The sequence below is a fragment of the Phoxinus phoxinus genome, assembly GCF_949152265.1.
Source record: "Phoxinus phoxinus genome assembly, chromosome: 13".
Taxonomy (NCBI): Eukaryota; Metazoa; Chordata; class Actinopteri; order Cypriniformes; family Leuciscidae; genus Phoxinus; species Phoxinus phoxinus.
Window position 1 is genome coordinate 31,108,182 of NC_136888.1, and position 27,478 is coordinate 31,135,659.

General features: G+C 36.4%; 2 protein-coding genes across 3 annotated transcripts in view; both read left to right on the forward strand.

Annotated features, from left to right (window-relative positions):
• Nucleotides 1-8,898, forward strand: part of itpk1b (inositol-tetrakisphosphate 1-kinase b) — a 53,589-nt gene extending 44,691 nt beyond the window's left edge. The window contains exons 8-12 of one of the 2 annotated variants that reach the window (XR_013800064.1): nucleotides 71-236; nucleotides 2,842-2,909; nucleotides 3,016-3,178; nucleotides 5,974-7,493; nucleotides 7,543-8,898. Coding sequence is in view for 1 of the 2 variants with exons in the window: in XM_079633384.1 (XP_079489510.1) it covers nucleotides 71-236; nucleotides 2,842-2,909; nucleotides 3,016-3,178; nucleotides 5,974-6,275 (699 nt within the window). In the remaining variant the exon portion in view is untranslated. Of the gene's footprint in view, nucleotides 1-70; nucleotides 237-2,841; nucleotides 2,910-3,015; nucleotides 3,179-5,973 lie in introns of both variants that reach the window. The other variant, XM_079633384.1, reaches the window with a different exon arrangement.
• An 851-nt stretch (nucleotides 8,899-9,749) lies between these two features.
• eml5 (EMAP like 5) overlaps nucleotides 9,750-27,478 on the forward strand; it is a 104,326-nt gene continuing 86,597 nt past the window's right edge. The window contains exon 1 of the mRNA XM_079633622.1: nucleotides 9,750-10,267. Coding sequence (XP_079489748.1) covers nucleotides 10,071-10,267 — 197 coding nt within the window. The 5' untranslated portion in view covers nucleotides 9,750-10,070. The remainder of the gene's footprint in view (nucleotides 10,268-27,478) is intronic.

Here is a 27,478-nt window from a genome sequence, read left to right on the forward strand (position 1 = left end):
AAAAAAGAAGTGTATTTATCACTTTGAATAGACAAGTTGAAGTTTTCTGTCTCAATGTGTTCCTCTGCAGATGGCTATAATATTCAACGCCGAGGACCTAAAGGACGTGAAGCCCCCGTGTGTCATTCAGAGTTTTATTAACCACAATGCCGTGCTCTATAAGGTGTTTGTGGTGGGAGAATCGCACACTTTGGTGGAGAGACCATCACTCAAGAACTTCCCCTCTGGACCGTCTGGTAAACCTTCAGCCCACACTTCAACTCTTTATAAATGTTATTTCCTTGAAAGGCCGCTCCTGCGATATGGTTCGTTTCACAGCAACTGGACCTTCAGTTTGTTTAGATATGATTTACGTTACAACGCTCCCGCTGTAAAGACTCGGACGCCTTTGCATAGCTGACTTTGCAGTGGATTGTGTTTTCTCCTACCCTGTCAGCAGAAGTGCTCGCTGAAGTCGGGTTTCCGCCGCAGGCCGCTGTACGGGATGAGCCGTTTGCATATGCCAGTGTACTTGCAGTCCATGCAAACCAGTTACGGCTACTGGAAGAGCAACCTGTTAGTTTAATGCAAATTCATGAGGTCATATCTGTGAATTCATGAACTCACGCTGAACTCTGCAATGCACACACACATATGTAATTTCACTCACGCCTTGCCTTCAAGCAGTATTCAAATGAAAAATAAAAAAAAACTGTTCAAAAGATTCAAACAAAGAAAAAGGGCTGGCCCTGTGTTTCTAAAGATAGATCAGGTTGTTTGTAATTTCTAAGAATGCCATGAAGGCGTGATGAATTTGAGTTGTAAAGTTCCTCGACAGGTAATCAGGGATTGTACCGCAATACTATTTAGTTCTTTTAAATTTCACTGACCAAAACAATCGGATTTTAACCACAGAAATTACAACTATATGTGCAAAGCCAATGAGAATCCATAATGCCACATAATTAATTCTAATGATTATTATTTTTGAGATAGAGGAACAGATTACTAAAACATAGTACTTAGTAATTTTATTTATTTATTTATTTAGAAAAGGGACAGTGTACATTAATTAACATTCATAAATGTAAATGTACCCAAATTAGCCCGAAGGCTAGTTTTCATTGGTAGTCCCTTTGCCAGGTGTTATTAGGCTCTAAGCTAGAAGAAAGGGTTAAACATTACAACAATATACTACAACAATCATAAAACTGGAACTTGTAAACACCTCTGTAAAATACAATTAAACGTATTATACAATAAAATTAAAAAAACTATATATACACACACACAATAAAAATATACAGTATATATTGTTATGAGTTAAATATGACTGATAAGGTCTATAATAAAATTAATAATAAGATTAATAATAATAATAGGGGAGCAACATTAATGTTCACATTGTTGGTTATGAAGAAGCCATTTCTTAAGATTAAGCTTAAAAGAGTTAAGTGATGAACACTCTCTAATTGTGTGAGGAACAATATTCCACTGATGTGAAGCTCTATATGAGAAAACTGAATTGTTTTTTATCTAAAATTTTAAGGGCTTGTTTGTATAGTGATTCTAATGGTTTTAGGACTTTCAGATGAGTATTTGACCAGCTTGTCAAACAATATGTGACATGAGAAAGATTCATAGAATGGAAATATATCTTTGCTGCCTCATTTGATAAACAATTTCTAATGAACCTAAAATTAACCAAGTTAAATTTAATCTTTTTGCAAACTTTTTTTATGTGGGTATTAAAACCAAGACAGGAGTCTAGATGTACCCCTAGATATTTACATTCTGAAACAACCTGTATTCTTTCTCCTGAAATAAAAATGTCCTGCTTTGTATCGGGCCTATGTCCTTTAGAAAAGATCATACAAACTGTTTTTGACACATTTAACCTCAGAAAACTCTGATTGAGCCAGGATGTAACTTTTACCATGACGTCTGTCAAATTTTTTGCAACCTCTTCTGCATTTTTACCATGTGTAAAAATGACTGTATCGTCAGCGTACATTAAGATATTACATTATTCACACTGCTTGGGCAAATCATTAATATACATGCTAAAAAGAATTGGGCCCAGTAATGATCTAATAAACATTGAAGGGTTAGTTCACCAAAAATTCAAATATATATATCAAATAAATACTTAAATGTATTTATTTATAGTCTGAATACATAATTTAAATAGCTATCACTGGAGAAACGTTACTTTGTTCAGACTGGAATAATGTTTCTACACAGCCATTATAGAGCAATGTCGTGCATATTTTAATGCTATAAGAAAATGTAAAAAAAGAAATCAATTATAAATATTATTAAGGTTTATATATACATGTTCTAGTAAGATGTGTTTTAAAACGTATATGAATTTCTAAAGCCATTATGGTTCCTTGTTTCTATTTCTGGTTAAGACCATTGTTCTCTTCAGTGGCATAACACAGCCATGTTTACAAGCTATACAGATGAAGAGAGGTTTTCTTAGGTTCAAAAAGATATTATCTTTGAGGATTAATAGAAGTCCATCGTAAATATTTGGGGTGTTTTGATGTCTGCGGAAGGAAGGAAGTCTAAATGGTGGATTGCTCTCCCTTAATGAATTTCTCTACTGCCATTTGAGTGGGAGGTCATAAATCTCAGCATCCTCTTGGCACTAGATTTTTGTTTTTCCTCCTCCTCCTCCTCCTCCTCCTCCTCCTCACTGTCTCTTTCTCTCCCTCTCTGCATGGCAGTCCTGAAGCCTTGCATCTCTCATCTGAACCACAGCTCTCTGCTGCTTTCTAGTGGCATGCTGTCGACTTGCAGCTGAAAGTATTTGGATTTTTTGCATTCATTTGTTCTCTTTTTTTAATGCCTTTACAGACAGAAAAGCGATTTTCTTCAATAGCCACAATGTGTCCAAGCCAGAGTCGTCCTCTGACCTCACATCTGTAAGTAGGGCGTCCTGTAAAAATCGCAGTTCTTGCTGGTCAACCCACAGTGTTGTGTTTTGGCAAAAGCTCTTTGTACACTTTTGTTTGCATTTTTTTTTGACAGAGAGATAACGTAGAAGGTGTTTCCCAGCCCCCGAATGATGATGTCATCAGGGAACTGTGTAAATCCCTACGGGAAGCTCTCGGGGTTTCGCTCTTCGGCATCGACGTCATCATCAACAACCAGACGGGCCAACATGCAGTCATTGACATCAATGCATTCCCTGGTGTGTATCTGTCCATGCAAACCTGTAACCCTGTAACCACAAGGCAACTCTTCAGGCAACATTTAATAACTTTATATTTTGCGCACATACACTCCCTTTCGAAAGATTGGGTTTGAAGTCTGTTATGCTCACCATTAAGCATGATGCAATTTTTTCATGATTCTTTGATGAAAAGAAAGAACCGCATATATTTGAAATATAAACCATGTCTTTACTGTCACTTTTGATCAATTTAATGGAACATATCTGAATAAAAGTAATAATATTAATAACAAAAACAGCTACTAACCCCAAACTTCTTAAAAGATAAGGTGATGGTTGCTTGAGGTTTATTAGAATCTTTACAAAAATGGGTAGATATCGGTCTCCCAAAAACGAATAAACTGCATTAGTGTCAATAACAAATATGTACAAGGTGGAGAATGTTAGTTTAGAATTTTATGTTGGTTTCATGTTTTTGAAAAACATCAAAAAAAGTTTTGCTTGTGAAAGTCATGACATGCTTTCCTTAGATTTGGAATACATGTGAGTGTATATATATCTTATGTCTTGTATATATCTATGTTAAAGGTCCCATATTGTCAACATTTCCTGGCTTTTTTCATGATAACAGAGGTCTAGGGACTATGTAACTGCCATATAAGTTTCAAAACAGTCGATCCACAGACAAATGCTCACAGCCTGCATAAAGTAGCTGTGCCTTTTCACGAGCCGTTGTGACTTCCGTATAAATGTGACGTCAGAACTACTCAGTCACCGCCTTCAGTGACCACCCCGAGCACTGCCCACCCCGAGCACTGCCCACCCCGAGCACTGCCCACCCCGAGCACTGCCCACCCCGAGCACTGCCCACCCCGAGCACTGCCCACCCCGAGCACTGCCCACCCCGAGCACTGCCCACCCCGAGCACTGCCCACCCCGAGCACTGCCCACCGTCACAAAACTACCGACCCGAACACTACATCATTGCACAGGCTTCCGAACAACATTCATATAAGAGAACAGTGGCTAATATTTATATATTCAGAAACGCCACTGCAATTTAGTTCGACCTTAACCGTCTGTTCTGCATATTTCACAGGTGACAGCTTCCTCAATCAGGCACAGGTCAATGCCGTTTTTTCAAAATGAGCTCCGCGTTGGGGAAAGTTACTTTTAAAAGTAATGCATTACAATACTTTTGCGTACATTTTGCTTGTCTTGCTTGTTTGTTTTTTAATAACACCAAAAAAAAGTAATATTTTTGGCAAATGTTGAGAATGAATAAGCCTCAGGCTGAAGGAAATGCATATTTATGCCTGTACAGTAGATGGCGCCGCTCAAACAAACTTTTCAGCATTAAAGAACAATAGGACACAGGAGAAGGAAGTTCAACACTCTCATTTCTAAATCTAAAGTTATCTCTCCTTATTATTATGGTTGAATCAGATCATTGAAGGTCAGCAGCAAAGACATTGTTTAATAAAGTGAGATTATAAAGTATGTTTGTGTAATTTAATATAGTTAATTATAAAAGTTTTACGTACAATTCTGAGATTGGATTTTACTGTTTTTATTTATTTCGAGGAATACTGAATGTTTTCATGCAAGTGAGATTAGTAAATGCATGTTCACATTTAGTCTGGAACTAAAATAAGCATCTTTACTTAACACCTCACTTTATTTCTCTCAATATGTGGACAGGAGAGCTGTCAGTCAATTAATGTGAACAAATAATTTGGATATTTTGTTGTAAATTGAAAAAAACTTTACTTTTACTTTACTAGTTACTTGAAAAAGTAATCTGATTACATAACTCAACACTGAAGAAGCTGCTCCTCAAAGATGCTGCCGTCCCTACAGTTCATAGTTTTACAAGTTTACATTGCAGCTTATGTTCTCGCGTTCTGTGGGCATCTTTGCACATTTACCACAAGTACACCTTTTACAGAAAAAAGTAACATTGTAAAATAAATTGTAGCACGTCAACTTACTGTATCAGTAGGAAAGCAATAGTTACATAGCGTACTGCATTCGATGTCTGTCTTTATTTTGGAGATTTAAATCGAATTTGACTAAAAAAAAGTCTGAGTTTGTTTACAAACAGTTATCGTTAAATCTGCGTGCAGCATTGATGTAATGGTAATTATAATACTCTTACAATAATGCAGAAAGTAATGAGGTTTTCTCGTGTTGTCGCCGATTCGGGGCCGAATAACATTTCGCTCAGCAATGTCCATCATCACAGGTGTTTTATATTTACCTCACCAAGCCACAGCAGGCTACAGCATACATGACCCTAGTGACCTGTGGTTGGCCTGGCCGTGCGTCACTCAGAAAACAACAGGCCAATCAGAAGAGAGGCTCATGAATATTAATTAGAAAGGCCAAAATCGACCTGTTCTTAGCAGAGCTCCTGGAGCTGTAAAAATATTTTGGGAAGGTTTTTGGTACTTATACTGCTAATATATATTGGTAAGGACATCAAAACCTACAATAAAACTTCAGAAAGGTGTACAATATGGGACCTTTAAACATATTTTTCAACATCAAGTATTTTTTTTAAGTTACATCAAGAAGTTTTCTTGGGCTCGTACAATTTGACTGTATGAACTAATCTTATGTTGTATGGTTTTCTTCTACAATTACAGCATAAATATGATTTAGTAGCATAAAATCCCCTTAAAAATACAAACTATTGAATGAAAAACATTATTAAACTAAAATATAGTACATTAATTTCATTGAAATACAAAATCATGAAATATGTTCTTTATCCATTATTGTAATGTTTTTACAATTCGTACTCTTTTCAGGATATGAGGGCGTTCCTGAGTTCTTCAACGACCTCCTCAACCACATCATCAGCGTCCTCCAAGACCACGCCTCCAATGAGCCCTCGGCCCCGCCCCCGTCCGGCCAGCTGCCCGCTTTAGGAGTCCCCCCCCAGGAGTGCTGTGGCATGCTGGGTAAGGAGTCGGACAGCAGCCCCTGGATCGTGGAGGGGGACGGAGGTCTGAAAGGCCCTCGTCAGAGACTGGGCTGCAACACGGCCATGTCCCCCAACTTCCAACAGCACTGCGTGTCCACGATAGCCACTAAAGCCTCGTCGCAATGACTGTCCCGTCCCACGCCATCCTTCCCTGAACAAATTGTGAAGACAGAGTGAATAATATACAATAACAATAATAACTATTATACTGATAAAATATATCTGTAATCAAAAATAAACTATATTGGGAATCATAATGATGTTGATAAAGGGCATTGAATTCTATCGTCTATGCCTTTGCATATGTTTTTTTTTTTTTTTTTAGTTAATTTGATTTTTTTTTTAGTCTAACAACTCAGTGCTGCAATGTGAACATTTGGGGAATCAACATAGATCAGGATCTGAATCAGTTTAAATTTGAATCGCAGTGGATGATGGTTAAGTGAACACACTAGGCATGTTGGATATTTAAGCTGGATGAGTTTTCTCAAGGTTTTCTTTTGTTTGCTGATGGAAAAGACTAACTGTGTTCAGTGTCTTTAATGACACTGAACACAAACACACCCAATAATCTAACAACCAGGACACCTAAAATGTCTTTGTGCTCCGTATTTAGTGGCAATCCTATATTGTGATGATCCACAGTGTATATCTTTTGTGCAGCGTCTGCAAATCTGCTCCGTAAGCCGAATGAAGGCCCAGCGCGCAGCTCTCGTAGACCGTGTGCCACAGTGTTTGATCTTGTGACACTCCGTAATCTTTCCACAATGCTCCGGAAGACTTTCATCATCCTTCCATAAACATTGTGACACCTGACATTTTTCATGTGCATTTCAACGCATCATATCATGAGGTGTTAAATGAAGTGGGAGAAAAATTGAGTAATGAATTTCCAGGCGAACCGTGTCAAGTACAATTAAAGAGATGGTTCACCCCAACATTTTTATCATCAATTACTCGCCCTCAAGTTGTTCCAATCATGTAGAGTTTGTTTTTTCTGCTGAACCAAAAAGAAGATATTTGAAAAAATGTTGGTAATTGGAGTTGGTTATTTTTACTACTATGGAAGTCAATGGCTATATCTGGTTACCAACTTTCTTTAAAACATCTTTTTGGACGTCAACACAAGGGCGAGTAAATGACAAAAATTAATTTTTTAGGTGAACGACCCCTTTAATGTTTTTTTTTTTATATATATATAGTTTTGCGAAAGACCCTGAAGAGGATAAAATTCTACTATTCTTTAAAAAATTCTTCTAAATTCTGTTGTTTGTCAATGTCAAGTTTGGTTGGACGGTTGCAAGTGGCGATATTGACATTCCCTGTATGTGTGTGTGTGTGTGTGTGTGTGTGTGTGTGTGTGAGAGAGAGAGAGAGTGAGTGTGAGTGTGAGTGAGTGAGTGAGTGAGTGAGTGAGATGTTTTTTTTTTTTGCAGACAGTCCTTTAAAAGTTCTAATGTTTTGTACATGATCCAGTTTTGAAAGTCATATTTATGACTTGGCTTCAGATTAGTACACACCCTTGACATATTGGAACAAACTGTATAAGATGGATGTTCATGAATGTGTGTGTTGGGAGTCATTTTTCTTGTTAAAATTGCAAGAAAGCATACATCTCTTCCACAAAAGGGTTAAACACTTTGATTCTTGGTTACCATTCCTAGGTTAAAAGGAAAAATTAACAGATTTGTACAATTTTGTTCATATTCCTCTGTTATAAATGGATTAATGGCTAGCTTGTTTGAAAATAACTAATGAATACAAAGTATTTGTTTTATACATGATGTCGTTACCAGAACATTTCATTTGGTTGCTGATTTAAATCAGACTGTACGGGAACTGCCATGAGGTGTGTTCAAAAATGTGTTTAGCACTAATTAATATCAATATATATATATATGTCATTAAAACCATCTGAACAATTTTTACATTAATTAAAATGTAATAAAGCCAAAACATGATTTGCAGCACTTGTTTGCATATACTGTAATGAAACCCTTAGACATCGCAATTACAAAAATGATTTGTTGCTAACAGTAGATTAGAAAAGTTTGTCTTATTTGTATTCATGTTTATGAAAGAAATCTCGCCCACTTAGTGCCCGTAAAGTGACTTGGATTACTCCTACACGTTTGAAGACCAACAGAAAGCAGCTTGTTTTTGTTCACTGTGAGAGGAATGAATGTGTGGAGATTTTTGACACGTTTTAACGTGGAAAACAAGAGCGGTGCAAATGGACTGCTGTCGTCAGCATCTGCTCCCATTCTGTTCAGTTTATATAAAGTGAACATTTAGCGCCACTCCATTGGCACTTTGCACCTTATGTTAATGCATTTCTTGTTCTGAAGGGGTCCATTTTTTAATGTAACATTTGAAGAGTGATATTTTCATAGGTGTACCAAACTGCGTTTAAGATCTTTTTCTATAATAACTAACTCCCTCCATTGTTATGGAATTCAAATTGAATGGTCATTGTCATTTAAATGCCATTTTTAAAGAATGTGAGCCATGTCGACTTCAGCAAGAACTAGCAGGGTTTTTGGGACGTGTAGCTTCTTGCTTGCTTATATCAAGAGAGTTGGAATATGTTTATATGTCTAATGAGGAGTTGTGCAGATTAAGGTTGTGTTTTGTATAACCGAAAGTCCTATGAAAGGTAGAGAGAATGACAGCCTTCAACACAGCTTTACCTTTTGTCTCTGTACGTTTGCCTTCATTGTGCTATCAAATAGAAAACTCCTCACCTACTAAATTTTCTGTCTCTATCATTATTTATTGACATCCTCAAGGTTTCGGGGCTCATATAAGATTTTGGGCCCCCTTATTTGCATATTCATACACTGGGGCTGTAACCCATCAACGCCATGGGTCAACCTTTCTGGTTACTTCAGTGTCATAATGTGACCATTATGTGCTATTCATGTTATTCAGATATGTCTATATGCTAGAAGTGTCCAATTATTAAGTTTTTAGCCCAGTTACGGTACTCACCTTCATGTTGCTCCATACATGTTTGAATTACTTACCATGGGACACACATGTAATGTATATTGAGTCGTGTCTTGCTGTTTTGTGGCAAGGTAAAGTAGTTTAACTGAAAAATTTGTCTGGAGAAGAAAGATAAATTAATATGTTAGGGTTATTATAGTTAACTGAAGTAAAAAAAAATTGTTACTTGACATAAAAAAATTTGCTAGTTGCTAAAACACGTTTTTTATTTTCATTTATGTTTAACAAGGTGTACTAAAATGACTAAAACTTAAAAAGTAGACTGTCATTTGATATTATAGGGTTAGAAAATATCTAGTCCCGTTTTTTGTAAACTCATTAAGGTCATTAAGAGTTCAGGCCTTACAGATTTGTGTACTGTAGTTGGCCCACGACAAAAGCTATTAAACTAAACTGCCGTTTGTGTTAAATGAGCAGGCCATACACTGCTCAGACCCCTTTCGCCATCCTTCTCTAGCTCGCCATTGGTCCTCATATTTTAATTCAACTCATCCTCACGACGTGATTGGCCACACTTTCTGTCAATCACAACCGCCGCTCGTGATTGGCCGGTCCCAGTTAACTAATGCGAAAAATCCATGTTCTCAGGTTTGACATGTCACTAGAGCAAAGCCACACGTCTGGTCAGAAGTAGAGAGAGTAGCTTCTAGCCTCGCACATGTCACAAGTAGTACACGCCAGACATAAAGCCGATTTACAGCGTCAGAACAAAACAAAGCATTTGCCCTAACATTATGCAAACAGCCTAAAGTTGTGCACTTCACTTGAATTGAAATATGTCGTCGAGTGGTTTGTCTTTGGCCGGACGAAGCTTCGCTGACAGCGGACTGAGCGGATAAACGGGACTGAATGTGACGGCTCGTCGCGTCGGTGAATGAAGAAGCATCGCTTCTAAGCAAAACACGTCCGAACATGGCTGACAGAACAGCTCCGAACTGTCATCTGCGACTCGAGTGGGTTTACGGCTACCGGGGACACCAGTGCCGCAACAACCTGTACTACACGGCCGCCAAGGAGATCGTCTACTTTGTCGCCGGCGTCGGAGTTGTGTACAACACACGGGAACACAAGCAGAAATTTTATTTGGGACATAACGATGACATAATCAGGTAGGCACATTCACGTGGATGTTTTGAAGGAAATTCACACAAATGCACGCCAACTGCCACACTTAAAGTAGTGAACTCAACGGTGCCAATGCATTCAAGCCAGTGTCAGGCTTGATACGTTGCTGTATATTTATATTTAATGGCAAGATCGAGTAAGTGTAGAGATGGAGGTGGAGGTTGTTCCTCTGAGGCGCTGTCCAGCACGCCAGGCTCCTGAAGGTGATCTCCGTCACGCTCAGCGATCACGCGATCACCTTCACGAGGCTCGCGTCCTGGACAGCGCCTCAGCGGAGCAACTTACGGGACTTGCATTTTGTCAACGCTATTTTTTATTTGTTGGTCTGTGTATATATACGCCAGGTGTACGTTGCGTCGCGTCTCACTGTTTTTTTGGCAAGTTAAAAGTAGTTTAACTTTGAATAAACGCGTCTGGAGATATCCGCGTTTTCTGTCATTTAGTTGCTCTCGGTCTGGCTGTTTATAAGTCTTATATTAGTCACGATAGGCTATTTTAAATTCTAAAGGTACGATAACATTTACCATTTTTTGCGAGCGAAATTCAGTAATTTCAAAAGGAATAAACGCTAACGGAAATGTCTTTTTATCAGACGCTGATGACGCGTTTTAACGGTCATCAGCGTCGTAAATCCTGCAATTTTTTTAATTTTTTCATTAAACAAAAATTATGTACATTTACTATGTACATTATACGTTGTATTGTATTACCTTTGTATCAAATAAAATAAAATAAAAACGAGTTAACGCTGCTGTTAGGTTGTTTTTTAATCTTTATCTTTAATTCTCTCTTCTGACTGCCGTTATCAATCTCTCTCTATTTTTTTCCCTCTTTTTGAAAGTTGTGAAAACACTATTGTGGAGTTTTTTGAGCAAATTGGAACACTAAAAAAGTATATTTAATGTAGTCTCACCGCTATAGACGTTTACCCAACTATGACGACTTCCACTTCTGAGAAACCCGGAAATGTGAAAAGGCTCAATACTTTTGCATATACTGTTGAATTTTTTTCTCAAACACACATTCTTTATGCACATTTCTGAGGGGCTTGTACAGAAGAGTTTGTGAACACACTACTTGAAATGGAATTGACCCGCAGTTCCAAGAGTGATCATATTTACTATAACAGCACTGTGCAGGGAGTGCAAAATGGAAATCCCAGAGTGGATCTTGAAGAGCAATTGAAGAACACTTGAGTTCAGTCTCTCCACTCTTATACGAAGCTCCAGAAGCTAAAGGTCCGTTCACACTAAGAACGTTAACTGTAAAGATAGCCATAACGATATTAGGATCCACACCAGCGAACGATATCCTTGTTTATTCCAAGCACACTCTCCAGTTTTGTTGCCTGTCACTTTAAATGCCTGAGCTCTTTAAAGCAGGATATATTCTGATTGGCTGTCAATGTAGCTGGATAACATCTCTAAAAGAGATCCTAACATTATTGTTCTCTGTGCCGTTATATAGCTGTGTTGTGATTGTGAACTGCTATTCTTTTATATTTAGAATGATTTTTACAACTATATCTTTACCGTTATCGTTATAGTTATAGTTATCGTCCTTGGTGTGAACGGGCCTTAATCTGTCACTGGGGCATAAGCAGAACGTCCAAAAATGTACAAATGAGATACAAATTAATGCAAATTTGGCAAAACATAAAATACAGTAGTTATAAATTTCCATGAGATTGTGTTATCTATTTGGTACACAACTGCTCATGTGAATTACTATTTATTTAATATAATTTATTAACTATTTGTTACTGTAAATATAAATTATAAATATATATAAAATAGACACAAAGTGCAACGAATATCTACAAGACCTGTTTAGCTTTGTAGGTTAGCTTTAATTCATTACCTAATTTAACATTATCCAATAATCTTAACAACTAATTGTCGTGAAATGACCTCTATCTGAACGCAAGATAGTGATTTATGTTCTCTTAAATCATATATAATGATCATGCAAGGTTTATACACGTTTAACCTTAATGGTAACTCAGTTATTTATAGCTGTATTCATACGCATCATGTCAAGGTGCTTTCAGCTGATGGTGAAGACATTATGATTCAGTCACATGATCATCAAGGTTATGGCATCCTACAGGAGTGTGTGTGTGTGTGTTGTACGTGTGTGGTGTTTTAGTGAGAGCTTGAGGGGGTGGCGTTCTGCTTCGCCGCCGGTCATCTGCCTCAATTCTCTATTATTAATTAGGTGACAGAGTAACTGACCTTGGTTACCTTGCATTTGTGTGAATGCGTGAATGGTTTGGTGAACACATCTGTGTGCATGTGCTGCATAAAAATGTATAAAAAGAAATATGATCACATTGCAATGTTCTCAGACTTATAAAATTGGTTCAAATGCAAAATATGTGACCACCAGGTACATACATTTACTACCTCCTAGTATGTCCCCGGTGTGCATTTGTGTGTCAAATGTCTCATAGGGACTCATCCATCTCTGGTTACTTCAGTATTAGAATGTGACCCAATGCCTGACTTTCTGGGTGGCTGTATTTGCTATTCATGCATATCAGATGCGTCCATATGCCAGCAGTGCCCTATTATTAAGTCATCAGCACAGGTATCTTAATACATAGAAGTCATAAGTGATTCATATGCCAAGTATACAAATACAGGAGTATTCATACATTCAGTTCGAGACAAATGGATAAACAGAGACTGAGAGAAAGATAGTATTGAAGTATTAAAACATAGAAGATGTTTTAACATTTCACCTCTGCCAAAAGCAGCAATAACTCTATAATGTCATAACTATATAATGCCATCACATACTCTGTTCTAGTGAAGAAAATTAATAAGGCGAAGAAAGGAATTACTATGAAAAAGACAATCTAGAAATATGAAACCTTTTCTTATAGTGTGAAGCCTGTGAAGAATATATTCTGGTCATATTCCAAAGTATATTATGCATTAAGGAAAAAACTGTTTTTGTGTTTTATGATATTATTTACGTAGTAATTCAGCAAATTCTTCCGTTTTTTAGACTGATGCATCTTGATGTTTTCCTTTTGAGTTTACTTGTATTTTGTATCAAAAATGAAATGTTGAAATATTAAATATTGGAAAAAAAAAAATGAAAATTTTCAAATTAGGATATTATTTATTTTAAAGTATTTATACTGTGTTGTGCTCTTTAAAAACAAACAAACAAACAAACAAACATTGTTCCTAGTCAAGGAGTTACTCTGCATTATAATTATTACTATATTTGAATACAAATGATAATATAATGTTTCATCCAGACGCAATAAGTCTTCCAATATTCTGATATGAGATACAAAAACACCTCTACTGTTTCTAAGTAGAAATATACATGGTTCAAATGCCAGATCAAATACAGGTATTTCTTGACATGGGGTCGGTAGTTGATGGTGGAGTTGGTTTGTATCCTCTGTTATTTGCCCTTGAGTAGAATGCTCAGTGGGAGGTGGAGGATGGAGCCGAGAGCTGAGCTACAGATGTTGAACAGCAGCTTGTGTGTGTGTGTGTGTGTGTGTGTGTGTGTGTGTGTGTGTGTGTGTGTGTGTGTGTGTGTGTGTGTGTGTGTGTGTGTGTGAGAGAGAGAATGAGAGACCCTCTCATACCTAACAGACGTGATTCTGTTTATATCGCACTGTGAGTTGCTCTAAATCAACTCAATTAAGCAAGCTGTGTGATCATGCTGTTCTTTGCTGAAAACTGCTGATATATGTCCCCATTTTTGTAAACGTTACCCAGGTAAGCGCTAACATAAAGGCATAAAATATTGAACTTTGAGCTGAAACAAGCATATCTCCAAATTTAAACACATATTTAAACATTTAAAGGAACAGTTTAAAAGTTATTTACTCACCCTTGTCATTCCAAACCCTTAAGATTTTCTTTCTTTCATGGACCGATGTAGTTAATATGCAGAATGTCCTTGCTGTGTGGTATGATGACAAACTATATTGTGACAATATAAAGTGTATAGAGATTTTGGGACATTGTGTTGTGGGATGTAAATATATCCATGCAGTGCAGGACTGCTGGTTATTGACACGCTAGAGCAGTAAAGATGCATGAGAAAAATAAAGCACGAGACATGCTTGATGTTGAAGAAGGTAGGATCATCACATCACATTTATCGTTGTTTAGCACATTTTTGCAAGCAAAGGCATTTCAGTCGGGCAAAAGATTTCCCAACGCAGATTTCGCAATGGTTCAGTCTTGCCGAATTTGCCGTGTTGACCAACAGAAAGCTGCTTGGTTTGAAAGTGACACCATGCGATATTGAATTCAGTTTTCTTTTGCACCTTATTAAACTTGAATGGTCAAATATACAAATATAAATTTGTCAAAAATGCCTATCATGGCAAGTATTCACATAAACAGAGTTGGTTAGGCTATGTCAGTCTTAAACAGTGAACATAAACATTTGGGAATGAATGAATCATTAAAAATTGCATTAAAGTGACAGCAGCCTAATGGATCTTAAAATGTTACCTTGAAAGAAAGAAAAACTCATATTATAAAATGTAATTTCGCCCACCTCTATGTTGCTACTCTTTAAAAGTATAAAAATGTGCATAGACTAATTTATTGAGACGTTTATTGGCCCTTTATGTCCTTTTAGGGCGCTTTCACACTTGGTTCGATTGCCTGTTCCGAACCCGAGTTCGGCTTAGTTTAACCACGTCAGATATACATGAAAATCAGGTTTTTAGCCCAGAAATGTCTGCATGTGAGCATAAACGAGTCCCACGGACAGGTGCATGCTGGTCACGCTCCTAAGGCTGTGTGCTCTCAGACATTCGTTTGTTTACTACAGGTGTTCAAAAATTGATGGGGGCGGATAGAGACCGGACATGTCGGGCATCTGAGCGAAAATGACTGGAAAAGATGGAAAAATGTCTGCCGACCTGCTGCTTTGTATCCATCCGTTCTTCTTTCATGTGACTAGACCAGTGAATGTCTATCAAGTGGATAACTCTGTTGTGATTTTTTGTGTGCATGTCTCTTTAACAGGTTTATGTGCGGGATATTTGTGAGGCCGTACCACAAAATGAGTTTTTTCTTACTGAGATGGGGATTTGGTGACTTCAGCATGAACATTTGCAATGCCAGCGTTCACGTATGAGTGTGTGTGACTGACTGACATGATTGCTCATGCGAGGGGGAGGGGTGGACATTGTGTCGCGTTTAAACCACGTGATATTATCAGATAGAAGCCCCCCCCCCTTCTCTCGAGTCCATCTGTAAGCCATGTGCACTCATATGCACTCATTTCTAATGTAATCCTTAATCTGCGCTGCCTTCTGATGCTCTTACTCTAATAGTATCAATGAGTGTAACTGTTTGAATGTGTGTGCTGGTGTGCGGCGCTGTGTGTTTGTGGTCTGGGTTGTCAGTTTTAGCACAGATCATGTGCGCACAATGCCAGGGTTTGGGTTAGATTGTGATCCCCGTGTATGTGTGTTGAATTTGAAGCTTCGGTTGCCACCGAGATTAAATATAGGGGTTTTATACCCTCTATATAAGCCCCTCTGGGCGCACTCCACTTGTTAGCTTTTTGTCAACGGCCTTGGCAGCGCTCCACCTAACGTGATTGAACTATTGCTTTACAGAGTCAAACCTCCTCTGGTAGCAGAAATCACTGCCCACTGTAATGCTGTCAGACAGTTGTGAGACTCTCATATAGTAGGGATGGAAATGAAACAGTGAAGTATTGGTATTTCTGTCACTAGTTTTAGCACGGTTTAGAGCCAGGATTGATCCTTAAAAGCAGGATAGGTGATTTGTTCCAGAAACATTTTTTGTAATGATGGTGGTAAGTCTTTTATTTTAGAAACGGTTTCTATTTTTCTGTGACGTCGAGGCTGGAACAACAAACACAAAGTGTGGCAATGATAATCTCAGGTACTGTTTATGTGCTTTATTTAAATCAAATTCACAAATATTACACCATTTAAACTAGGGCTGCACGATAGTGAAGAAAAATGCCATATGTGATAACTCATTAAATAATGGATATTCGATATGCGCTACGATAATGCTTAAAGTGTGTAAAGTAAACTTTAAATTATCTATTATTTAACCTAAATACGTGTTTCACATTCTTTTTGTGACAAGAAAACATCCCTACAACTTCTGAAAGAGAGCTGCAGTGTTTTACTGTAGCATAAGAAGTGTTATTTTTATTTAACAACAGGAACTAAATAATCAGATGTAAAAATAATACACAGCTTAGATTTCACTCTATGAATTAAATATACAACTGATGCCGCGTTTCCATTACCCTTCAAATTGCGCAAATTGAAATTGCGAATTGAAAATACGCTCAATGGAAACACGTCAATTTCGCAAAAACTCCCATTTATTGCAAAAAAGTTTTTACGCTCGCATGAGGTGGTTTTTCAGGCAATTCGAAAAAGAAATATTTCGCAAAACTGCAATGGAAACTGTTTTTGCGCCTTTTACAGGTCACATGACGTAGATGACGCGGTGTGTTCGGACAGAATACGAGACAGAGTTGTTTATTAAATTCATAAAAGACAAAAGAATTACAGGAATACTGGATTCTAAACCTCAAAGAAACGCCACAATCAAGACCTCGGAGCAGAAATGAGTGAGAAACACCCAGAAACTCCTCATATGTATAAGTATGACACATCACAGTATAAGGGTTTTTCCTTGCCATTAATGCTTGGATAACACGCCTACGTCTCCTTCCGTTAATAATAATAATAATGTCTAGTGCGGTGTATATAAACCTACCAACGTCCGTTGCCATGATTTTTTAAAGGACTTCTCGCGAGAGGAAAAAATTTCGTTGTAGTCGCATAACATCGGTTAATGGAAACGCCGTCATTAGTTTTGTATTGATATTTAGAAAAAATCGCAAAAGTTTTGCGTAAATCTGTAATGGAAACGCAGCTAGTGCGATATGCATATCGCGATATTTACATTTGCGATATTTCGATAATTTCGATATATCGTGCAGCCCTAATTTAAACATTATTCAAATACATTGGCTACTGAGTTACCAATCTTTGTAAAATAATACACTTGTTTGTTCACAGTTTGAACAAACTGTTCTCGTTTCCATTTGTTTAATTTCAAGATCTGAGGTGAATTATCCATTGTTGCTTTTACAGCTACAAAGCTGGAGCACTAAATTATATTTAAAGTCACATTACACGCTTTTAATATTAAATAAAGCACATAAACAGTACCTGAGATTATCATTGCCACACTTTGCTGGTTAGGGCAAAAACTGTGATTAACATGGAAAAGATAGATCGCGTGTAGTTAGGACACGGTGTAATGCCGGGAGACTGGCGTCCTGTTCGGTTTCGCAGCGATCAGCGAGGCTTCCCTCTTCCCAGCAATGGCAGGGATTCCCCACCCCTTCTATAGTAGTTCCAGTGAACGCTACAATCACCCTCTCATTCATTATCCCAAAGCGGCTTATCTGACACATCTACACACATCTAACAGCCTGACATACTAACACACACCAGCACATGGTGTGTTTTGTGTGGAAGTGTAAATGTCCTCACTCTGCAGACAGGCCTTTCATTGAGCGTTTTGAGACCTGGAAAGGCATCCCTTTGTGTGCTCATTAGCCCATGATCCATTGCACGAGGGTTTCTATGCAGTCATAATTAATTTATTCCATTAATGAAAATGTCCTATAACAGGAGGGTTCCCAGATAAATAGTCTCAGACATTTGGCTGAACGTCTGATGGATAGGGCTTATGGCGCTCCATTTAAACACATTGCAATGTTTCCCTCAGTATAGAGCTGGTAAGTCCCGCCCCTTCCGTAAAACCCCGCTGGACCTCAAAGTTGAAAAACCGTCAATGCAAGTGAATGGGAGAAAATAATTATTTTCTGGTCCCGTTTGAATTGTGCCATGAATGTGAACATATGTTGTCTGTGAATTTTTTATATAATCTTTCATGTTACAAGTTTGACAGTATATGGTATGATTCGTCGGCTAGCAGTTGTGGAAAAGACATAACGAGAAAGACTACATGTCGCCTATGTGACGTCACCCCATAAAGTTGACTTACCCGTGGTTTTCGCCAACCTCAACGATTTTGTCCTCTCCCTGAAAGAAGGCGGTGAAGTGCACCAAAGACACAGCCATGTCTAGCGGGATCCGTGAGCTAGAGCCGTGAGCTAGAGCCGTGAGCTAGTGGTGTTGACGTTTCAAACGCCCCGAAAGCAGCGAAGAGTTGTAGTCCACAAAGTGCTCTCACACAAAGTCTACCCGTATCAAACTTCTACCCGCTAAATTGTAGCATTCTTCACACGAAAGATTATATAAAAAATTCACAGACAACATATGTTCAAATTCATGGCACAATTCAAACGGGACCAGAAAATAATTATTTTCTCCCATTCACTTGCATTGACGGTTTTTCAACTTTGAGGTCCAGCGGGGTTTTACGGAAGGGGCGGGACTTACCAGCTCTATAGACTACCAAAAAAAAAAAGTAAAATTCATCTGATCATGTGATGAGGTGAGCCACTACATGTAAAATAAAACAGTTTTTATTAGGCTACTGATGTGCCTGTGTATTCATCTTATGCGAGGGAACATTTATTTTAAACATTTTCCAATCGTAACATCAATGAGAATTTTTTGTTGTTGCTAAGTGCAGTTTTAAGAAGCATTTAATATTTTTATTAACAGGTCCTGACACAATTGTAAGTATCCTGAAGTAACGCGAGGCACATTGATGAATAATATTGAACATTATTAATATTTATTTCACATTGAAAATTCATTTAGTGAAGTAAGTCAGAGCATTCCCATGTGCTCCAAAACCTGAACGGGACAAGGGAGCGTGTGTGCTTTGGTTTAGAGGCCTATATATATTATATATATATATATATATATATATATATATATATATATATTAGGGCTGTCAAAAGATTAATCGTGATTAATCACATCCAAAATAAAAGTTTGTGTTTACATAATATGTGTGTGTACTGTGTAGAATTATTATTACACACACATTCATGTATATAAGAAATATTTGCATTTATATACTGTATATACATTTATATAATTTATATTATATATAAATATAACAAATTTTTCTTAAATATATATATATATATACACTGTTTTCCATTTTAAAATATAATTTATTGGTGTAATGCAAAGCTGGATTTTCAGTATCATTACTCCAGTCCTCAGTGTCACATGATCCCTCAATCATTCTAATATGCTGATTTGGTCCTCAAAAATATTGGTTATTATTATGAATGCTCTGCTTAATATTTTTTGATTAATAGTTTGATTAATAGAAAGTTCAATAGAACATGGCTTAGTTGAAATCGAAATTTTGTTAAGCTTAACCAACTTAATGCATCCCTGCTAAATGAAAGTATTAATTTAATTAAAAATTCTTAAAATTTTTTTTTTAAATGGTCAATCTTCTGTGTTGTTGCTTATTACCAATTTCTTTTAAAGTTAAATAGATAAAAGTATAAATATTGTATTAATTCTTATAAAGATGGAAAGTTCAGATTCTAAATTCTAATAGGATAAGCTGCATTTGAAGCTTGAAGCAAAGATATTATAAAGATATTAATATTGCATTAACCTAACACCCCTTAGATGATAAATTCATGGTAATGCAGGACCTCAATTGTCTTTTTGCTTTATTAACCACCAAACCGGACACTGGGAGTTTTTAAATTGCAGATACTAACACAAATAGTGTGGAGATTTTTTGCTGCACATTTATGTTTGCAGTGTCTGGAATCCAGCTATTATGATCAAACATTGATGTGAATATTTTTAGAAATATTATGGGGTTTTTTAATACAAAAAAAAGTCTAATTCATAAGAGCCTCCTGACATTTTCAGCCTAATATCAAGTGGAAATGCACATTTGTACAAGCCAGGGGTCTGTATACGACAGGACAACACTGGACAACATGGCCCAGAAATTCAAGCAAATGCATCTCTTCAGCGGTGGATCTTTCCGCGCACGTGTTCTGTCTCCATTGGATTATATTTCTAATGTCTGATCCTATTGTAGCCCATTTTTATCTCTTAATTTTTATAGCAGGGCACGATTCTGCTGCATTAGGAGGAAACACTGAGAGATTAAACGACAGACTTCATCAGTTCCATGACACAACTGAGGTAAACCAAGGTTATACTTAACAGTTTTAAACGTATTGCATCGTAGCTAACGTACTGTAGCAATGCTTTTGCTTCACTTAACCAAACGTACAGCTGTGACGCCTGTATGTATCTGGCACGCATGGACATTTGGGCTTTTTTTGCGGACAGGTGCTGAGCATGAAGTGTTATTGGTTGTTGGGATTTAGCTTGTTCTGTAGAAGACAAGGCAAGCAAGATAAATACTGACTTTTGGAAATGTGCTAATCCTTTTCTTCCTGGTAATCCACAACAAGGGCAAGCAAGGTGACTGCTGTAGTAGCTTTGACCTGATTTGGACACCATACAGAATGTGTGTGTGTGTGTGTGTGTGTGTGTGTGTGTGTGTGTGTGCGCGCGCATGTGTGTGTGCGCGTGTGTGTGTGTGCGCGCGCATGTGTGTGTGCGCGTGTGTGTGTGTGCGCGCGCGCGTGTGTGTGTGTGTGTGTGTGTGTGTGTGTGCGCGTGTATGTGTGTGTGTGTCTGTCTGTCTGTGTGTGTGTGTGCACGTGTATGTGTGTGCGCCTGTGTGCGCGTAACCCAAATGTGACGTACCATCCTGCCAGCCAGTCATATTTTAGTATTATTTGTATACTATACATTTTATTAATAATTTTAATTAGCTTTTCTTTGTTTATAATTTCGGTTTGTATTTTAATTTTAGTATTTTTTGTAATTTGTTATGTGCTTTTGTCATTTTTATTATTATTTAAATACATTTGATTTCTTTTATTTTTATTTTAGTTCAGTTTTTCTATTTCCAGTTAATAATATTGGTGCTTCAGCTTCTTATTTTTAGTTACTTAATTTATCACTTATTTCAGTTAATCACCAATACAACATTTCTCATTTTGATTTAGTTTAACCTTTCCATTTAATATTAATACAAATATTTATATCTAATTTAAAAAAAAATGTATGTTATTTTGTAATTTTGTAAATCTCAAATTTTACTGTTTAGGATGAATTTATCTTATTTTATTTCAGTTTTTATTTCAGCTGGTAATTTTGGTGCTTCAACTTAAACTTATAACCAATTTGCCAAAAGGTAATTGCCAAATTTTCTTTAGTTTTATATTATTTATAGAATTTATTTCATTTTATTTTATTTTAGCATGATTTCAATTAGCATAAATGTTTTTAATAGTTTTAACAATAACCCTGCTTGCCATCTGGAAAACAAAAACAGAAAATTCGAAAAACTATTTGACAAACATAAATTCAGGGTCGAGTTGTTTTAAAGTTGACATGTAAGTTCAAGTTGACACCGATACACTCTGAGGGATGTAAGTTCAAGATGTGGACAGACAGATACACAACAGTGTGACGTTGAATTGACAGCTCTTTCAATACCTCACAGTCTTGTTTTCATTCATGTCGAATAAACCACAGCTTCTCTGTAACATCGGTTTTATTTCAGCATTTGGCCCAATAAATACACCTAGTCTTCCCCTTCAATGACGGTTGACCTTTTTTGGTTTGTTGATTGACTGAATCTATGAGCTGAACTTTGGTTTTGTCTTTGAATGAACTGATTTAATGAGTGCATATTCTCTTCTGTATTGACATATTCATATTGAAGTTGGAAGTTTGGGAGAACATTTTTGAATAGCTAGTAGTAGCTATAATGTAGATGTGGCAAAACCACATTTGGAAGCTTGTTAAGCTTGTTCAATAAATTTCAGCCACTTTCTTTACAGCCAATACATTGGGGAAAGAAATAAAGTTAGACTCATGAAACATGTTTTACTGCTCGCTATAGCTAGACATTGCAAAGCGGTCTATAACACGAGAGAGCTGTTCATCCCCATTCATCTCAATAGCAGGGAAATATTCACACTGATAACACAAGGCTTATTAATCAATTGATTTAAAGAATCTGCTCATAAGAGTTATTGATTTTTGAAACGGACTGTCACTGCACTCATACTGTATTTTTTCAGTTTACAGTCGAATGCAGGTGAAACTCGAACAATTTGAATATCGTGCAAAAGTTCATTTATTTCAGTAATTCAACTTAAAAGGTGAAACTAATATATTATATAGACTCATTACATGCAAGTGAGATATTTTAAGTCTTTATTTGTTATCATTTTGATGGTTATGGCTTACAGCTTATGAACCCCAAATTCAAATATAGAATGTGAAAAGCTGTAATCATCAAAATTAAGGCTTACAAATAAAGGCTTGAAATATCTCACTTTGCATATAATGAGTCTCTATATAATACATTAGTTTCACCTTTTAAGTTGAATTACTGAAATAAATGAACTTTTGCACAATATAATTTTTTTTCGAGTTTCACCTGTATCTGTATTCATGTATAAGCAAGTATTGAATGTGAAGTTATTATGAAGTGGTTTTTACATCATATAAACTAAAATAAGCCTTAAAAATAGTGAACGTTTTCAAAACCAAACATAATTGTTGACATCAGAGGGATGACTTTAGTAACCAGCCAATTATTCAAGCAGTGTTATCATGCATTATTCACATTTATTTTAGTTAATTGAAAACAATTGAAGCAATTTGAGCTTCATAAATAAAGAAGGCCTCATTAATTCTGACACAAAATGTTGGACTGAGGTCGCGTAAAGTATAATTTATTTTGTAGGACGGTCAATTCAACATGTTCATTTAGTTCAATTAATTATCTAAAAAACATATAACCGTGTTGTGTGACTCATAAATTCATAATTAGGCATATAGTTATGTTATATTAGCGGAAATAATATATTTGCTGATGTCTATTTAATGAGTAACATTATCATCTGCCACAATAATGTCTTTGAATTATTTTAATTTGGATGTTTTTCTATATTTTTCTATATTGATATATTTACACTATTGTTCAAAAAGTTTGGGGTGAGTAAAAAAAAAAAGAAATTACTTTTTTTTTTTTTTGCAAAGGCACATTCAATTGATCAAAAGTGACAGTTAATACATTTACATTGTTACAAAAATCATAATAATATTTAAATAAATAACATTTTACATATAATTGTAATATTTACTTTTTTACTAGTTTTTTGAATAAACAACATTTTAAAATATATAAAAATAGAAAACAGTTATTTTCAATTGCAATAATATTTAATTTAATAAAAAAATTTTTTTACTGTATTTTTATTTTCCGACCCATTTTTACTGTATTTTTGATGCAGCCTTGATGAGTATGATTTCCAAAAAAAAAAAAAAAAAAAATCTTACTGGGCCCCACACTTTTTGAATACTGGGCTATGCAATTATTTGTGTATTCTGTAAATGAATACGATGGCATTTGAATGGATTGCATCTTTTGCTCTGGCACTGCAGAGCCGTTCGTGGCTGAACATCAGCACAGGAAACACTGGATTGTTGCATCTGCTGCTTTATTAACAACGTGGCTCTATTAAACAGACTTTGAATGTGAACTCTATCAGGTGGCACAGCAGACTCCAGCTGTCCAACTTCACATTTCACTTCCCACTCCTTCCTCTTGATAGCATGACACGCTTCTGTGTCTCGGCCTGAAGCTCTCTGCCTTTAGCAGCTAAACGCTTCCACCGAAGCACGTCTCCACCAGAGACTCCTTGCAGTAAATCTGCAGTCCTGCACCGTTGGCCTGTCCACCCACTAAAGGCCTCCATCCGACCCATTAGCTAATAGGCTGGGCTAGCGGTGGGCTGTACATCACAGGAACTGCGCCGTGACAACAGGCCACTTACTAAACCAGCTCATTAGCTAATAGAAAGGTAATGTGGGAGAAAGAGGACAGCGAGAGAGAGAGAGAGCGTTAGAACCAAACAAGAAAAGAGATTTTGATCGACTGTAGGATGTAGCCAATGAATTAAAGAGGTTATTTGAGGGCACTTGGCCTTTGTTTATTTATTTGAACTCATGTCTTGATCACCGAGAGGCAGATTTAATATTCAGCCTCATGAAGAGTGGGTCACATGTGGAATCACCTTCTTGACTAATGCTAAAAAATTCATTGTGAATGCCCTTTTACTTATTGTAATTCATGTGTTTGGTCTTGGCTGCATGTACACATCAAAAACAATACAAATATACCATAAAGAATCTCTCCAAGTATAAATGTGCGGTCACATAAGCGACATTTTGTCATTAGTGCAGCAATGTATAGAGTTACTTTTAAATCAAGCAGCACTGTGGCAAATTTGAGTGACCAACTTGAACCTGTTATGAAATCTGCATGTGGAAATCTTGCCCTTATCCAAAATTCCCAATGACATGGATTTCTTTACTAAGTACTTTAGATTATATGTGACCCTGGACCATCAGTCAATTTTTTTTCATTATTTGCAAACTGTTTAAATGGATTCTAACACAAATTTAGAAAACTTTCTTATTTCTTTTTCTTTATTCCCTTAAATATCTTTTAATCATTTAAATCTCTGAAGCAGGGTTATTATAGCTATTAAAAGTAAAACCATAAAAAATGTCGTTACTTAAAATAACGTTAACTGAAATCAAATAAAACCAAGAAACTTATTTTAGTTTATCTAGATGCCAAAGTAACCGTTTTCATTTAGTTAAACTTGATGCAGTATATAATAATTAAAACTGAAATAAAAATGTATAAAAAACTATATAAAAATATAACTATTGAAAATGATGAAACCAACAAAATTACTAAAACAAACTAAAAACTAATTCATTTTAAACTAAGCTTTAAAATGACTTCCAGGTCATGTGGGCAGATCCCCCCCCCCCATGTTTAATATCCTTTTTTACTCCCCAAACCTAACTAAATTTTTAAGCAAATTGACAGTTTATTGTATTTTCACACTTACAAAAAGCCAAGGCTCCAGTTTGTCATATCTTTCATTTAACATTCAGATGTTTGAGCTGAAATTGGCAGGTCATGATGAAATACTACAGGGAGTGAGTTCCTCTGAGCCCACATAGCGTGGGCTTGTGGCATCTGATCATATCAAATCAAAGCAGAAAATCACAGCATTAATATGCAGAGAGATCTCTAACCAGCTATAACAGGCCACTGGAGGATCACACGCGGATATTAGGACTATTTGTATCTGGAGAGTGACTAGAGAGCAAGTAGTTCTTGTTAAGTAATGATTCAATTCACATGACTATGTGATGCATGAGTTTACTGAAACCATATTAAATGCGATCACTATTGTTATTTTAACAAACCCCTAACTCTACGAATTAAACTTTGTTTGTGATATGCACATACAGGTGAAACTCGAAAAATTTGAATATCGTGCAAAAGTTCATTTATTTCAGTAATTCAACTTAAAAGGTGAAACTAATATATTATATAGACTCATTACATGCAAAGTGAGATATTTCAAGCCGTTATTTGTTATAATTTTGATGATTATGGCTTACAGATTATGAAAACCCTAAATTCAAAATTAGAATATTGTGAAAAGGTTTTCATAAGCTGTAAGCCATAATCATCAAAATTATAACAAATAACGGCTTGAAATATCTCACTTTGCATGTAATGAGTCTATATAATATATTAGTTTCACCTGTTAAGTTGAATTACTGAAATAAATTAACTTTTCAATTCAATTCAATTCAAGTTTATTTGTATAGCGCTTTTCACAATACACATTGTTTCAAAGCAGCTTTACAGAAAATGCATTTCAAAAATATACATACAAAAATACAGTTAGTTAATCATGAAATTTAGGGCATAACATATCGCCGGCGTTGGGTCGTCTCTTCACAGGCGTCGAGTCGTCTCATCACAGGCGTTGGGGCATCTGAAGTCTCCATGAGAGGCTGGATACATAACTGGAGCTGACGGACTCTATTTGAGTTATCTCGGGACAGGCGTCCCGAGATAACAACAAAAAAGGCAGATGGGAAATAATTAGCGTAGCTGCTGTTCATAATATGAATGCATTTGATCTGATTTAACTGTAGTATAAAAGGTATGAGATGCATCATGTGAATGCTTGGCTAAAGAGATGCGTCTTTAATCTAGTTTTAAACTGGTAGAGCGAGTCTGAGCCTCGGACAATATCAGGAAGGCTATTCCAGAGTTTAGGAGCTAGATGTGAAAACGCCCTCCCTCCTTTAGTGGACTTAGATATCCTAGGTACGACCAGAAGCCTCGAATTTAGTGATCTTAAAGAGCGCGATGGATTATATGGCGATAGAAGATCTCTTAAATACACAGGAGCTAAACCATTTAGGGCTTTATAGGTCAGTAACAATACTTTGTAATTGATACGGAACTTAATAGGTAACCAGTGTAGAGATGATAAAATTGGTGTTATATGATCATATTTTCTTGACCTAGTAAGAACTCTAGCGGCTGCATTTTGGACTAACTGTAGCTTGTTTATTGAGGATGCAGGACAACCAGCTAATAGAGCATTACAGTAATCTAGTCTCGAGGTCATGAATGCATGAACTAACTTTTCTGCATCAGAAACTGATAGCATGTTACGTAGCTTAGCAATGTTTCTAAGGTGGAAAAAGGCTGTTCTTGTGACATTTGAAATATGATTTTCAAAAGACAAGTTGCGGTCTAGTATAACACCCAGGTCTTTTACTGTAGAGGATAAAGTAACAGGACGTCCATCTAGATTAAGGTTGTATTGTAAGAGGTTTTGTGGGCAGTTTTTTGGACCAATCAGTAATACCTCCGTTTTATCTGAATTTAATAGAAGAAAATTACACGTCATCCAATATTTTATATCTTTAACACACTCTGTCATTTTAGATAATTTAGTGTTATCATCTGGTCTAGATGAAATATATAATTGAGTGTCATCAGCATAACAGTGGAAACTTATTCCATGTTTTCTTATAATATTACCAAGTGGCAGCATATAAATTGAGAATAGCAGGGGGCCTAATACAGATCCTTGCGGCACTCCATAATTTACTGACGTTATCTTTGATTTTTCCCCATTTAAATGGACAAAATGGTAACGGTCTGATAGGTACGATCTAAACCAGCTTAATGCCTGTCCCTGAACACCAGTGTAATTTTGAAGTCGATCTAAGAGTATTTTATGATCTATAG